At 31.4% G+C, this 15,367-nt stretch overlaps 2 protein-coding genes across 2 annotated transcripts; both read right to left on the bottom strand.

Annotated features, from left to right (window-relative positions):
• Nucleotides 1-784: 784 nt before the first annotated feature.
• LOC120071741 (cyclin-U4-1) lies at nucleotides 785-2,542 on the bottom strand. The gene is made up of 2 exons (XM_039024121.1): nucleotides 2,078-2,542; nucleotides 785-1,469 (listed from the first exon to the last, which is right to left on the bottom strand). The coding sequence occupies exons 1-2, from the start codon at nucleotides 2,416-2,418 to the stop codon at nucleotides 1,178-1,180; spliced, it is 633 nt and encodes a 210-aa protein (XP_038880049.1). The 5' UTR covers nucleotides 2,419-2,542; the 3' UTR covers nucleotides 785-1,177.
• A 7,441-nt stretch (nucleotides 2,543-9,983) lies between these two features.
• On the bottom strand, nucleotides 9,984-13,478 carry LOC120090194 (pentatricopeptide repeat-containing protein At1g02150). Its single transcript, XM_039047735.1, has 2 exons — nucleotides 13,025-13,478; nucleotides 9,984-11,643 (listed from the first exon to the last, which is right to left on the bottom strand). The coding sequence occupies exons 1-2, from the start codon at nucleotides 13,391-13,393 to the stop codon at nucleotides 10,399-10,401; spliced, it is 1,614 nt and encodes a 537-aa protein (XP_038903663.1). The 5' UTR covers nucleotides 13,394-13,478; the 3' UTR covers nucleotides 9,984-10,398.
• Between the last annotated feature and the right edge of the window lie 1,889 nt (nucleotides 13,479-15,367).

The following is a 15,367-nucleotide window of genomic DNA, read 5'->3' as shown; positions in this document are numbered from 1 at the left end:
GTTTGCTCTTTGGAATCATCCATTACATGAGAGAGAAGCTGATTCAAAAACCCACAAATTTCACTATCACTTCTTTTCCCTAAAACAACATTCGAATACTAATAGCCTTTTTCAAGAACCATTATCTTAAATTACTTTTTTTTTTTTTTTACCAATATTATCTTTGATTTTTTTTAAAAAAAAATATTTAAAATCTATCATTCAAATGGAAATAGGTGAACTACATATTTTGTTCTATGATTTGGAGAAAGTTAGAATTTCATCCTAATGATTTATAATTATAATTTAATTTTTATGGTTTGACAAAATTCTCATAATTAGTCCCTACCATAAGAACTATTTAGGAGCATTTTATCATATCATGGAGACTATGCATGTCATTTTATCAATCCATAGAAATTAAATTTTAACTTTTAAAACCATAAAACTAGATTCTAACTTTCTCTAGACTATATGAACTAAATTTACAACTTAAACAATAGAAATCTACTAAGATTTTAGATGGAAGTTGGAACTTGAAACGGGTGTGGAGGTGATCTGAAATAGTTTGACAACATTGGAGTCTCAATTTTTGTTTCAAGTCACCACCAAATCATTTTGTCTCAATTTTCGTCCAACATTCTCTCTTAGAAAATACTTTTCAAATATTTACGAAAATTAAAAGTAATAATGTAATGGTTGAAAAAAATATGAGTGAAGTTAAAGTACATAAAAAAGAAGTTAAAACCATGGGTTTTCCTTTAAAGAAAAATAAAAAGAAAAGGTACCAATTCAACGCCAAAGATTTCAAGTGCCCAATAATAACCACAACATTTACTTAAAAAAGCTGCAAAATCTTTTAAAACACTAATGAATCTCATCTGTACACAACTTCAAACCCAAGAAAACCCACAAACAGAATCAGAAACAGAACAAAGATCTGACCATGAAAGGGTCAGAACCCAAAATCTGCCATAGTCAAAATTGCAAAGCTTTGTTGGTGTGTGTATATGTGAAGATACATACATTACAAACTCATCCAGTCGGTGGCTGAATATTACTATCTAATCAGGCAAATAACAGAACCAATTCATGCTTAAAACTGGAGAGAATCCAATTTTTGAAACCTGGGTTTTGGCTGAGGAATTTGGCCACAATTCTGCAAAGTTTGAATTCCAAATTTTGGGTTTGAATTTGTTCAAACAGCTGCAAGTTGTTGCTTCTTATGAGAAGCTTCATCTTCATCAAAACAGAAGTGGGATTTCAGAGCTCTTGATGAACTACGCAGCTCTGATTTTGTAGAAGCAGCGCTCATCAAAGGAGGCTGAAGCAGAAGCATTTGTCTTTGAAGATATGAGTAATAAGAATGGAAGGTGGTAGGAGTGACATTCAAATGAAAGCCCAAACCAAATAGAAAATCCACTTCAAGAAAGTTCATTTCTGTTGTGCTGATCCCACCCACTTTTGCATAATATGCATTGTTGTAGTACCTGAAAATAATTCCACTACATATTTCAGTAAACTTCAACTCAAATTGTCCAAATTCAAAACCCCTTTTTAATATCTTTGGGAAAGAAAAAAGGCTGATTATAGAACCAAATTTTGCAGCCTTTTTGTATTATGTAAAGTAAATTCATGTATAGTTCAATATGCTTTTTAGCTGGCTGCCTAGCTGTTGAAAAATGAGAGAAAGAAGCATATTCAGCAAGTAGTGTGATGAAATGATGCATAAGGAGAACAATATTCCCAGAAAACCAACCAAAGAAAGAGATCAAGAACAAACAAGAAGTTGCAAAAAGCATCATATTCATCAAAACAAAACCCACATAAAAAAGATCCTTGAAAAGGAAATAAAAGAATCTTTTAAAATAACAAGTTTTCTTCATTCTACAACCAGAAGTGTACCCCAGAAAAAAGCCATAATTAGCAAAACCAAAACGTGTTCTTAAAACCCCTGTCTCACAGTTAAAAAAAAGAAAGAAAGAAAGAAAACAGAACTCATTGAGGCATTTCATCAGTAACTTGGCAGGTAGGCTGAAAAAAAGCCCAAATCAAATCACACATCGAAAATTCTGTCAATCAGGTTAGAAAAACTCACGTATCATCCATAAATTTGGCAGAAACAAGAACGCTAGTGATAAGCAAGCGATGAACATTGAAGGAATTGATGGGCAAAGAGGGTTGTCTTTGAACAAAGCGATCGAGATAAACGTAGGCAATGACGAAGCAAGAGGGGCTGCAATTGGCGTACTTGAAGATTCTTTCTAAGTAGCTTTGGATGGAAATGGTGGGGCGAGTTAAGCCATGGAAGGCTGAGATTTTGTGGGGTTGAAGATGAACAGAGAGGTTTTGATCGTTGGATTCGGCCACTCGTTGGAGGAGACAAGAGAGGAAATCGATCAGCTTCGCCATGACAGTTGGGTCCTCTAGCTCCGCCATTGATGAACAATCAAGCACGCTTCAGAGCTTTTTTCCTTCTGGTTGTTTTTGTTTTTGAGTTTCCGGCAAATTGGAATTGCATGGTTTTTATATATACATAATACAACAATGGAGGACGTGGGGGATAATTGAAGATACTTGTTTATTCATGCTTTACTTTCATTAGTATTTTAAATAACAAAACTACTCAAATTATTTATAAATAATAGTAAAATATCTCATTTTATCTATGATAGAATTTCGATTGACTAGTATATGCGATTTAAGATAGACAATAAAATTTTATTATATTTATAAATATTTTAATTCATTTTTTTATCTTTAAAAATGACTATTTAATTTACTTTTGAACTTAAGAGTATATGCATCAAACCAAAAATTAGCAATGGACATATCAATCACTTTCGATCACTTCAAAGGTAGATATTTGATTCCTCTACTCTATATGTTGTTAAAAATATATATATACATACCTAAATTAATTGAGTTATAATGAAGTTGATAATATAGTTAAAATAGTATATAAGTTTTTATTTATTGATTTATTTTATTAATAAGTCTCTAAAATGTATCTAACAAATTTTTCAATTTTCAATTTTATGTCCATATAAATTTACAAATGATGTAAATTCTGAAAACAACATTTTTATGTTTTCAGTGTATTCAAATTTTGAATTTGAAATTTTGAAATACAGAATTATACTAAAAAAAAATAAAATAATTTTAAAAAATAGTTTTTAATATTATAAACTTAATTATTTTTATTAAATTAAAGTATTTAATATTATATATTATATGATATTACCAAATAATAATTATACAATTTTTTAACATAAAACGAATTTATAAATTAATTAATACTAGTTTATATTTAAAGTAGTAAGTGAAACTATAAATAGTCTTATGGGTTATAAATATATTATGGAATACATTTTTAAAAAAATTATTTAAATTAGAATTTAAATTTTGAATCTCCTATCAAATATATTTGGAGATATGAAATATAGCTCTGTACATAATTTTTTCTCTTTAAAAAGAAGTACAAAGATTTAAATAGATACAATTTTCACATTAAAAATATATTTATTTATTTTATTTAATGACCGAAAAGGACACAAGAACTCGAACATGGACATCTTTGTCACCTTCGGTGGGGTTGGCTGAGTGGCTTTCCAAACAGAGAAGGTTTTTTGTTTTTTTTTCCTCTCTCTTTGAAATTTCAAGAGAGGGATTTTGAGTTGGGGTAATGATGTTTTGAATTCAAATTCATAATTATTAGAGAAGGTGTGAAGTTGGATTATACTCGGTTTCTTTTTAAAAATTAATTATCAATTTTCTATATGGCTAATTCCTTTATTTGATTTCTTTTCATCTTTTTAAATAATCATAAAAATTACAGAGTGATTGATATTATTATTACCATTTCGAAAAAACTTTTAAAAATAGAAAAATAAGATAAACTATTTACACAAAATAACAAAAATTAATCTTCTTATATAGAAGTTCATAAAAGTCTATCGATGTTTATCAGTTAGAAACTAATAGAAGTCTATCATTGATGCTATATGGTAGACGTTGATAGAAGTTTATTAATGTCTATTAGTTTTTTTTTTTTTTTTTTATTTTTGTAAATAGAAAAATTTCTCTCTTTTTTTTCTCTAAAATATTTTTTAATTTCCATTAAAAAAAAGATTGTTTTGACAATAATTATGATAGAAGGATTAATATAATTTCACTCAAAGAACACTCATTGAAAACAAAAAAATGAGTTATAAAGCGCGATTGATATATGGATAGTTGGAAACATAAAATAAATGAAACAAGAACAAACATTGAACATTTAAACTATTCTTTGCAAATAATTAAAATAAGGACATATTGTTCTTCAATTAATGATTGAACTTGCAAAAGCGGAAAAAAAAAAAAAAAAAGAAGTTAAAGATAATGGATTTATGAATTGACATATTGAGGCATTCCATTCATTTTCTTAATTCTTTTAATTAAAAAAATTGACTTTTTTTCAACAAAAAAAAAAAAAAAAAAAGAAAAACAAAAAGATTAAAATAACAAATTGATGGAGGTGCAATTAAGGCCAAAAGGCCTAAAGGATTCTATGTGAAATAATGTGGCAAAAAACTTGTGGTATAAAAAAATGTTGAAAGGAGATCCAGAGCAAAAAGAGTAGAGAATAGCTATGCTAGTGTATTGAACTTCAAGATTGATTCAGTTGGACTACAACATGCAGGATTTGTGCTAAGTTCATCCAAAGCTAAATAAGCAAGATAAAAGTCATTGTTCTTCTTTGGTCCAAACACACACAAAAGATTTAGCTTTTGTGGGTTGTTGGATTTTCAAATTGGTTAGAGTACCCATTTAAATATCATTAGAATTGATTATTTTGTTTCATTCACGAGCACACAGCAGATAATATATTGTAGCTCGAACACTTGTTACGATATCTTTGTATCGAAGCTTATTTCTATCAAGACTGATATATAAACTTATAACAAATTTAAATACCACAGAGTATAATTTCTATCACAATTTAAATACATCTTTGTGGATCTCAGTATTGTTATAATATACGTCTTAGTAGGTTATATTGCAAAACCTGGAAGACTGACAAAAACTAACATTGACTTACTCTGGATCATACATTAGAAATAATGATATGATTTGTCAAATGTAATGGTACTGTAATTTTATGATGTTCAGTTTTGTGATGGAATTTAGATGTGGCGCATTAAGAGTTAATGTCAGTTTGGTCATAGGCTTCAGGTAAACAAATCGATATATGAAAACGTAAGCTCAACTTCTTATTTCAAATAGATTAAAAAATTACTTCTGGACTCCGTTAATGATGTTTATGAAGTAATAATTAATCTATAACTTTGATTTTCCATAACCAGTTTTAGTTCAGTATAATTTCCAATTTTGTAACAGGTTTAGTCCCTACAACTGTTTAGTATTGTAATAATTTAGTCTTTGTACTTTCGAAATTGTAACAATTTAGTTCTGACGTAAAAAAAAAAAAAAAAAAAAAAAAAAAAAAAAAAGAAAAAAAAAAAAAAAAACCAAAATTAGATGTCAATTTTTAGCGCTTTATGATGTGAACTTTGTATTTTGTAAAAATATTAAGTATCTAATTAATGGTTCATTTAAGCCTGAAATTTCATTAAACTTTAACATTAATTTCTACCATAAAGATTAAATCATTACAAATTTTAAAATTAAAGGACTAGACTGTTACATAGTAAAGTTTGGGACTAAATAGTTACAAAATTAAAAATATAGGGACTAAATCATTACAAACCAAAGTTTAAAAATTAAATTGTTACTTATATATAGGGACTAAAAGTGATTTTTAACCTTTCAAATACGGTTCAGGGTAAGCCAAATATCCCCTAATTTAAAAACCCAAACATAATCTCTCATCATCATACTTCAATTATTCATATTTATTTTAAAATATACTTTCTCGTACTTTTATCTTAAATGTTTCGAGGGAATGTTTGGATACTCTAGAATAAAAAATTAAATTAAATTAAAAGAAAAAAAAAATCTCCTTAAAGTGCAGATCTAAAAAATTCACAATTCCAAGACTTAACAACTCATTGGAGTTCATAACTCCACTCCTTACCCTAAATATCTCCCGAGTTTTCTAAAACCAGATTGTTGACAACTCAAATTAGTAAAACTAGAATTTCTCTTATTTCAAATATTGTATTCAAATGGTTGTGTTATGGAAGAAAAAGAAAAGAAGACATGTTAGAAACAAGTTGGAATTAGTTGTATTCATTCCATTTTGAAATTTGGCAAGCTGGTTCCAACTTGAACATGCAACTTCTCACAAGGATTTGAGCTGTAGACAGTTAAAAATCAATTCCATTGGATGACTGGAAAAGGATATAATTTCATATGTTTTTATATTATCATACAACCAACAAGATCTTCAAAGATACCAAAAATGTACAACATGAATTACCCAATTGGTTTATGAGAGAGACAGCTTAATTAAAAAGATAATGAAATTTATTGATTTATTTTGTACTATGATTTTAAATTCTTTAAAAAAAAAAAAAAAGTTCTAAATTAGCATGTTGATAATCTCATAGTTATTCTAGTTCATTTTTTATGTACATATATGTTTGTGTATATATATATATATAATCATCCAAATTTTAATAATTTTTTTTTCGTTTTTGATATTTTAGATACTTAGGCCTTGAAAAATGGTGCCAACACAAGCATATTTTTTAATACATATGAAAAAATAAAAATAATAAAGTTATATTATGATATTGTATATTTGTAAATGATTAGCTGTGTGATTTTTAGTTCAAGATTGTACATAAAGTTTTAATATGGAAGTCTACTACTTAGGTTTGCATGTGATTAGTATAGCTGCAAGTAGAAAAGATTTCATAGTCATTTGCAGAAAATTATAACAATCATATAAACAATATCATAAACTAAACTTTGGGCTCATTTAGATTGAATATATTAAAAAAATGTTTTTCAAAAAAGACATTATTTTAAAACTCTTATGATTAAAAAAAAAATCTTTAAAATAAACTTCAAAAAGTGTTTAAAAATTTAAACACTTGAAAAATTAAACCATACACAACCTAAATCTTCACTCACTCCTGTCATTCTATACAAGCTACACATACTACCCAATTACAACTTAATTTGAAATTTTTAGAGAACTAAAAGGATTATTTTACGGCTAACAGACAAGGCGTATCGAGGTTTTGTTAGAACTAATAACCATTTCACTACAAGAAATAGGAGTTATCATAGCTTTGGTAGATAGCCTTTTAGAAAATAGGCTTATAAAATCTCACACACAAAAAAAGGCACTCAATTGTTAAAAATGAAATTTGGGTGGGTTCAAAATTTTCGAAGCAACGTGCGATAAGCTCAATCAGTACGTACAGGGAGTTTCGTTTTTCCTTTCTCATCTTTCTTTTCCTTTCCTTATCTCCTCACACAAAAACCGAACCCTTCTTCCTATAAAAACTCAAACTTTCATTGTTGGAAACCCAACCAAGCTCCGTTGCTCCCAAATTTCCTGATGAAATCACAGAAGAAAAGTGTAAAGCGACGACAACACCCTCGTCATTGCCTTGATTTTCAAGAAACCTCGATTCAAATCTCACTAAAGGCAAACGTTGGTGGCTCTTCTTCTACAATACGATTGATTAGGGTTTTTTTTATATATAAATTAGATATTTGTGTCTTAAATGCTCTGTCCTTTATTTGATTTTTGTATATTATTCATGGAACTATACCTCTAGATTCATAGGCATGGTGGCTGTTTCAGCTAGACATCTTTAGAACTTTTCAAATTGTGGTAAAACTTAATTTTCAATTAGTTTTAGAGGAAATTTCTTCCACTTCTCCTAGTTCATTTCTTTCTTTTGATGATGTTAAACATAACAAGAGTTCTGAGTTATAACTTTTTATCGAGGTTGAAGTTCATGGGTGGGATGGGCCATAAAATGAACTAGGGGTCACCACTCCCCCCATCTTTATGTGCCTTACGCGTAGGTCCAACCCTTCCGTTCCTACGGAAGCTTCTGCATGCAGCTTCTCCCTTTTCGAGGGTGCGAAGGAACGACTTTTTCCTTGTGATTAGTAGGTGGAACATTAGCGGCTGTGGCCCCCTGAGTGTACTCTAAAAGGGAGCGAGGAGGAAGGGGCCACCCAGAGCGTGTATATCACAGAGGGGAAAAGAAGGAAGGGCGGTTCGGGGGGGTGGCCGTTGTGTGGTCCTTTGTTTACACCCCCTAGGGGGGTCTCCCCCCTTCCTTCTTTCCCCCCTGTGATATACACGCTCTGGGTGGCCCCCCTCCGACTCCTACAATGATGGAGAGAATGAGCTCTGCATACCATAAAATTTTATGCTAGAACTCGATCCTCGATCCAGTCCAAAACTCGATCTTCGATCCTCAATGTGAAGAACTCGTCCTTACTGTGAAGAACTCGATCCGGTCCAAAACTCGATCCAATCCAGAATTCGATCCTCGATCAAACTCGATCTAAGTCTTGATCTGGTCCATAACTCCCCCACTGTGAAGAACTCGATGCTCACCCAGATCTGTCGCAAAACAAAACCCACCTAATGCTCCCCCACTCAATGCTCGCCCGATTCGAACAGGAGAGACTTTTAAAGCGGTTAATAACATAAAAATGCTCAAATTCAGTTTAAAACATATTTTAGAACATTTTGAATTATTGCTTTCTTATTCTTTTGACAACAATTTCCTTTTCTTCTCTCTTGTTCTACACTATTTCTCTTCTAGCCTTCAATTGTTTATTGCTTGGTTTTTACCATGAGTATTATTTGTAGGTTTATGACTATAGACAAGATTGGAATCTTTTTGTCAATGAACCACAGGTAGGAAAGTATTATTTTAGCATGTTTGTCATGCTTAATTTTTGCTTTTTTTCTTAATGAGTAAACAAGTTACACTTTACAATATTGTTGATTTCAATCTATTACTAGAATTGTAAAACATCTCCATATTTTACATATTGTTCTAAATTTGTTTTTAACATATTTATTCATTGTGTCTTTGTTTCTATTTTACTATTATTTTCATATGTTTAGAGTTCATGACAATTGTTTGTATTATTATTGCCTAATTAGTGGCATTTATTATTTCAATTATGTATGAAGTTTAATGTCAACTTATCCATCCTGGCCAATGCTTATATATATTTGTTACATTGAGAATAGCTAAAATGAATGACATGCTCATGAATTTAGAGGTAATTAAAGGTTTAATAATTGTGTTTACTAACTTTGTCGATTATTAATGAACCACATATTTTAAGATTGTTTTGAGAGTCAAAATGACAATTATGTACTTTTTATATAGTTTTGACATTCAATTGTGGTTTTGGAAACCAATCTGATGCTAATTCACTTTTTATGTAGGTAGATGAAGATTAAAGATGGAAGCTCAATTCCATGATGCTATAATCCTCAAAATTTGATGTATTATTGGATAATTTTTTTAGTTTCTAATGTAAATTGATTACTAAATTTCAATAATGAAATGAAGTCATTTTATTTAATGCATACATTGTGAATTATTTCATATGTCTATTTAACTTAAAAACAAGTGTTTGTAATGTAAACAGACATAATTTCACTGTTATTTGTTATAACATAAGATTAAAGCTATATATATGATATAATAGTCTTAAAAAAAGGTTATCATATATCAAATAAAACATTAAGAAAATGCTATTATATAATAAAGATAGCATTGAGAGCAAGCTATTATACGTTAAAGATAGCTTTAATGACTAATGCTATTGAATGTTTTCATAGCCATGTATACATGCTATATTTCCATACTCAATTATAGCATCTATTATAGCTTTACAAAAAGGCTATAAAAAGTCGCAGACTTTTAATAACATGGTAATAACATGGTCTATCGGGGCATTCGAAAAAGGCTATGAAAGGTCTTTTATAACCTTTTTTGTTAGCTATTGTATCCATTATTTCTTGTAGTGTTTGTGAGTTATTAATAGAACGAGAACTAATATCAGGAAACTTGGATGCCCCAACCCTTTATCAAGTCATGCTTAGAAAATAGTTAATCAATGGGCATGAAGGAATTGCACCAAAATTCCACCCTATTTAGTATATCCAAAACTTCTACCTGGGACAATTACATTAAAAATTCATACAAAGATCTAATTCTGGAGAAGACACAGAGATAGCTAAAAGTGTGAAATAAATAAACATACCTCTGTTGAGTATAACTTTCAACTTTACCCAACTCCCAGACCCAAAGCAAAATTCCAAATTGTATTCACCCTTTACACTTGAAGAGTGAACCACTGATGAGCATTCTCGACCCTCCAGGACTGGACCGGGATGACACACAGATAAAACATCTTTGCCAAACTTCTGATTACAAATCCTAGAGACCATGGATGACAATATCATTGAATCTGTCACAACTTGAGAAGCATCTCAGAATCATCAGATTCGAACTCGGTTTTATCGATTTCTTCGTCTATATTACTATCTTTTTCCAGAACTACATCGTTGTCGATTGTTTCATCTGACAAACCGATGAGTGATACATATGATTTGTCTTGGAGATATTTGGACTGCCTCAGCAATCCAACTAGTACCTCCTTGCTGGCAATGTCTCCTTCTTTCTCACAGAGGTCGAAGTAAGCCAACACATTATAAGGCTTTGGCCTCCAACTCTTTGAACCCTCAGCCGAAAAGGCTTCTTTCCAACTAGCTAAAGCATCGGAAACCCGACCCTCTTTAGTATGCCCATCGGCAAGAATCTCCCACGTACTTGAATTTGGCTTTCCCCCAACTTCAACCATGTGATCAAAGAAGCTTTCAGCTTTGCTCACAGTCCCTTCCTTAACATACCACCCTATGAAAAGATTAGCAATCCGCGGGTCGTAGGTCGATTTAACAGTTAGCCATTCCTCGTAAATCTTTTCAGCACCTTCAACATCACCTACCCTGATTAGAGCAGAAATTATAGCATGGTATCCCAAATTTGGAATCGTGGGGAAAACGGTTTTGTAGATGGTCCACACCCGATACGTTTCTTCTTTATTACCAACACTACCATACAGACTTATCAGATAATGATACGGTATTCGATCACGGCCTACAATTCTACTTTCAACCCTCCTCAAGCATTCTTCAGCTTTTTCAATCAGTCCCATCTTAATATACATTGTTGCCATTGTGCTGAATGTAGTCCAATTGGCATTGATGGTCCTGTCTTGTTTCATCTGCTCATATACTTCTTCCATCTTCTCAGTAGATCCTTGTAACCCACAAGATGATAGCCAAATGTTGTAGGAGTAAATGTCAAGTTGAATGCTCTTTTCTGTCATTTCTGACACTAAAGACTCAACTTTCTCATACTCTTTAAGGTTCATGTAGAGAGTCATCATTACATTGAACGGAAGCGGGTGAGTTGCATAGCCCTTGGTTCTCATTTTTGCAAGTAAATTTTCTGCTTTTTCTCTCAGTCTTGCTTTTACATATGCATTCAGAAGAGCCCCATAAATTCTCCTGTCTTTCAAATTATCAGGCAGCCTAAGGAAGTAGTCTTCAGCACTTTTAATACCACGGACTTTCGAAATAAGATCCAATTGAATTGCAGCATCACTAGTTGTTAATCTAAACCTCTCTTCTCTATTGCTCATCCAATCATATATCTATGAAAAAAGAAAAGAAAAGAAAAAAAGAAATTTTAGAATAGAAACAGCTTTAACAATCTATATTTCTATATCATCTACGCACTACATGCAACAAATTGCCAAATTCAGAATTATTGCACATCATCCCCTTCAAGTTTAGAAAATATCATATTAACCAGATTCAGATGATCAGACCCACATCAAAAGGATAAATTAAGAATATGTGAAAGAATATTGGACAGCGCTCCTCGCCTACTCAGACAGTAATGAATCAGGCATTGGAATCAGCTCAGTGATGAAACATATGATTTCTCAAACATAATGTATTAGGCCTACTCAGACAGTAATGAATCAGGCATTGGAATCAGCTCAGTGATGAAAACATATAATTTCTCAAACATAATGTATTAGGAAGATAGGAGACCCAACGAGTTAGAGGGAAATGTTCAAAAGATGGTATCCAACATTCTTCAATGGAATGAATTATTCCTTCACAATTAACAAACGCTAAAGCAACGACACAGTTTATATTCAAACTCATACAAAGTTAGAATTTCCTATGATGAAGAAGAAAAGACTTTAGTTTTACTAGCCAACCTGAGAAATTAATAACTCACACAAAGTTAGAACTCACAAAACTTTAGTTTTACTAGCCAACCCTAGAAATTAATAAATGCCTTTTGATTTCTACCATAATGTAACCAAATACGCAGGGAATGAACTTATATTTCGATTTATAAGAAAGCAAATCATCAATATTATTTCATGTAGAAGTAAGGATTTCAAATAAGAGACCAAAAATTAGATGGTCATCACTGGTCGTAAACTTCACACGTGCACAAATAATCCTGACTACGATCAACTTCGATCGAAAGAATCAACTGATCCAATTCAAATTACAAAGAAAAAAAGATATTCAAATCTCGGATGGCTTTCATACCTGCCACAAGAACTATTTAAAGGTGTGTTTGAGAGTGATTTTGAAATGGTTAGAATTGCTTCTTTGTATTTAAAATCACTCTGAAAAATGTCTTTAATCATTCAAAATGAATTCAATGTATCATTGTACACTTCGAAATGCAGTTGTCATTCCATCAAAATTTGATTTTAAATAATCAAAAGCATGTATTTGGGTGATTTTAAATATAAGAGAAAAAAAAGTGATTTTAACCGTATCAAAATCCCATGTAAAAATACAAGCCAAGAATCATAAAGCATCTATAACCTTATCAATGCAGCTGAACATCAGTTAATCCTATATAGAAATTAACATTAGATTCTTCCTCATTAGCTCAACTAAAGACTGAAATTAACATCACAATTCACAACTCAGTCGAACCAATCCATAAACACCAATACATACAACCAAAAATTGCCTAAAAATTATCATCTACTTTACCTCCAAAGCCATTTCAAACCGCTTGTACTTTCTTAACTCCTTAACAACCCGAGAAAGCTCCCATTTCGTAAGCTTCTTGCCCTCGTTCTCCCACTGGTTCAGCACACTCGCAGAGCCCAACTCGGGATTCTCCATCAGTGATATCCTCCTGTAAATAGCGTTCCATTTGACCATAGGCCTCCGCTCGAAGTCCACAGTTCCATAGCTATGGACTTGGGAGATAGAGCAATTTACAGAGAGAGGAAGCCTCCGATAATTCACATTCTGGCGAAAGGCCTCAGATTGAATTAGAGGCGGCAGTTTACGAGAATAAGAAATTGATGAGGAGAGAGAGACGGTACGGTGGTGAACAGACGTTTGGAGAAGCATCGTCGTCGTCACTGCGGCGAGGGGTTTCGGGGGAGAACAGAATGTGCTGCGACCGATGCGACTGCGCGCGAGCTCTGTGCTTAACAGTTTCTCGATAAGTTTTTATGAAATTACCTCTTTGCCCTTGCCTCTTACGCATGGCATGATTTCTCACTTTTTCCTTTTGGTTCAAACCGCTGTTTTTTTCTTTTTTCCTTTTTCTTTTTTCACATTATTTTTTAGATTAAATTATAAATTTAGTTTTTAATTTTTTGTGTCCATTTAATAACTTTTAAAATTGATGTGTAGATACAAAATTAAAATTTTAGGGTTGAATTTGATAATTTAAAGATATCTATTTTCGATTAATTGAGTATGATTAAATTATTGTAAGAATAGTTCACTCAAATGAGATTCAAATTTCAAATTGTGGTCTTTTAGACCGTGTTTGGTAATCATTTGATTTTTTTTTTCATCTTTCTTTATAAAAAGAGTACTTAAAATTCTTAAATTAATTCTAATAAAAAATAAGTCTTTTAAGCACCATTTGGTAAGTATATTTTCTTTCAATTTCTTCAGTGATTTGCATCTTTCTTAAGTGCGATAAATAGATTCTCAGTTAAATTCTAAAAACAAAAACAAGTTTTTTTTTTTAAAAAAATTACTTGGTTTTTGAAAACATTGATAAAAATCAAATAACAAATTAAGAAGTTAAAAAAAAAAGTCTATAAACTTAATTTTTAAAGACTAAAAATTAAAAGTCAAATAGTTATTGGACTAAACTTTTAAAATGTATTTGTTTTGGTATGGTTATTTTCTAAATTTCCAAGACTAGAATAAGGATATTGAAAGTTAAACAACTATGTTAGAAATTGGTAACAGGATTGAATATTTTTAAAATTTTGGTGTCCAAATAGAAATATGGAAAGTTGAATGTCGAAACGAAATTTATCCATAAGTTCACTTAAAATGCATCGTGTTAGGAAAAAAAAATACCTTTTTAATCATTAAGTTTTCAAAGATATGTACAATTGGTCCCAAAGGTTTTAAATTAGTCATTTTGATCCATAGGTTTTGAAAAATAGGATGAAGAGATCCCTTTCATTATATTTATCCTTTTTTACAAATTTTTTATTATTTTAATTTAAATTTGACATTTTATTTTATTTTTATCAATTAAATTAAACTTATCTCTCACCCATCCTCTCTCCTCTCTCTTCTCCCTCAATGGTGAGATTTAATAAGCAAACTGAAGAATGTTTCAAATTGAGTATGGAATAAAATTCCACCAAAAAATGGCCAAAAGAATTGGACACTTGTAGAATCTGAAAACCCAAAGACTCTGGCTCTGGTGAACCGAGGAAGAAATTTTTCGAAAACAAGTAGAATTTTTGGAGGTAGAGGAATTAGTAATTGAGGAGAGGCTTGGGCTAGAGGGTATGTGGTGATGAAGATTTGGAAGCCACTGTCGAGGAGGAAGCGGTAGACGAGGTTAGTGCAGACACGACCACCAACGCCATTGGAGGCTTCAAGGAGGAAGGGTATGTTTTTGGAACGAAAGTAGGTGACAACAGAAGAAATTGAATCCCAGGTGGAAGCATGTGAGCACTGTACATTTTAAAATTCCATTTTGAAAATCATAGAAAAACAGAAAACGTGAAATAAAGTTTAGAATAAACATTGAAAACAAAATTGACAACATGCTTTGAGAGGAAAGAAAAAGGATAAATTAGGATTTACCCTCGTAGAATACCCAATCTTCATGTATCCTCTCCGGTCTACCAAATGGATGCAATCCCAGTCTCATCTTCACGATCGCAACAATCACAACAGAGATGGATCTCCTTTGGGACACCACCACAAGGACTTCCTCATTGTTCTCAAGGATGAGAACCGATTCGGAGTTGTGGGCTCACAATATTTAGAAAGGGAAGGGAATTTTGTGAGAGAAATCACTGAAGAATTTTTTTTTCCAGAAAAACTCCCAGAGCCAAG

The sequence above is a fragment of the Benincasa hispida genome, chromosome 1, assembly GCF_009727055.1.
Source record: "Benincasa hispida cultivar B227 chromosome 1, ASM972705v1, whole genome shotgun sequence".
In the NCBI taxonomy this organism is placed as follows: domain Eukaryota; kingdom Viridiplantae; phylum Streptophyta; class Magnoliopsida; order Cucurbitales; family Cucurbitaceae; genus Benincasa; species Benincasa hispida.
Note: the sequence above shows the minus strand (reverse complement) of the source record. Positions and strands in the feature narration are given on the sequence as shown.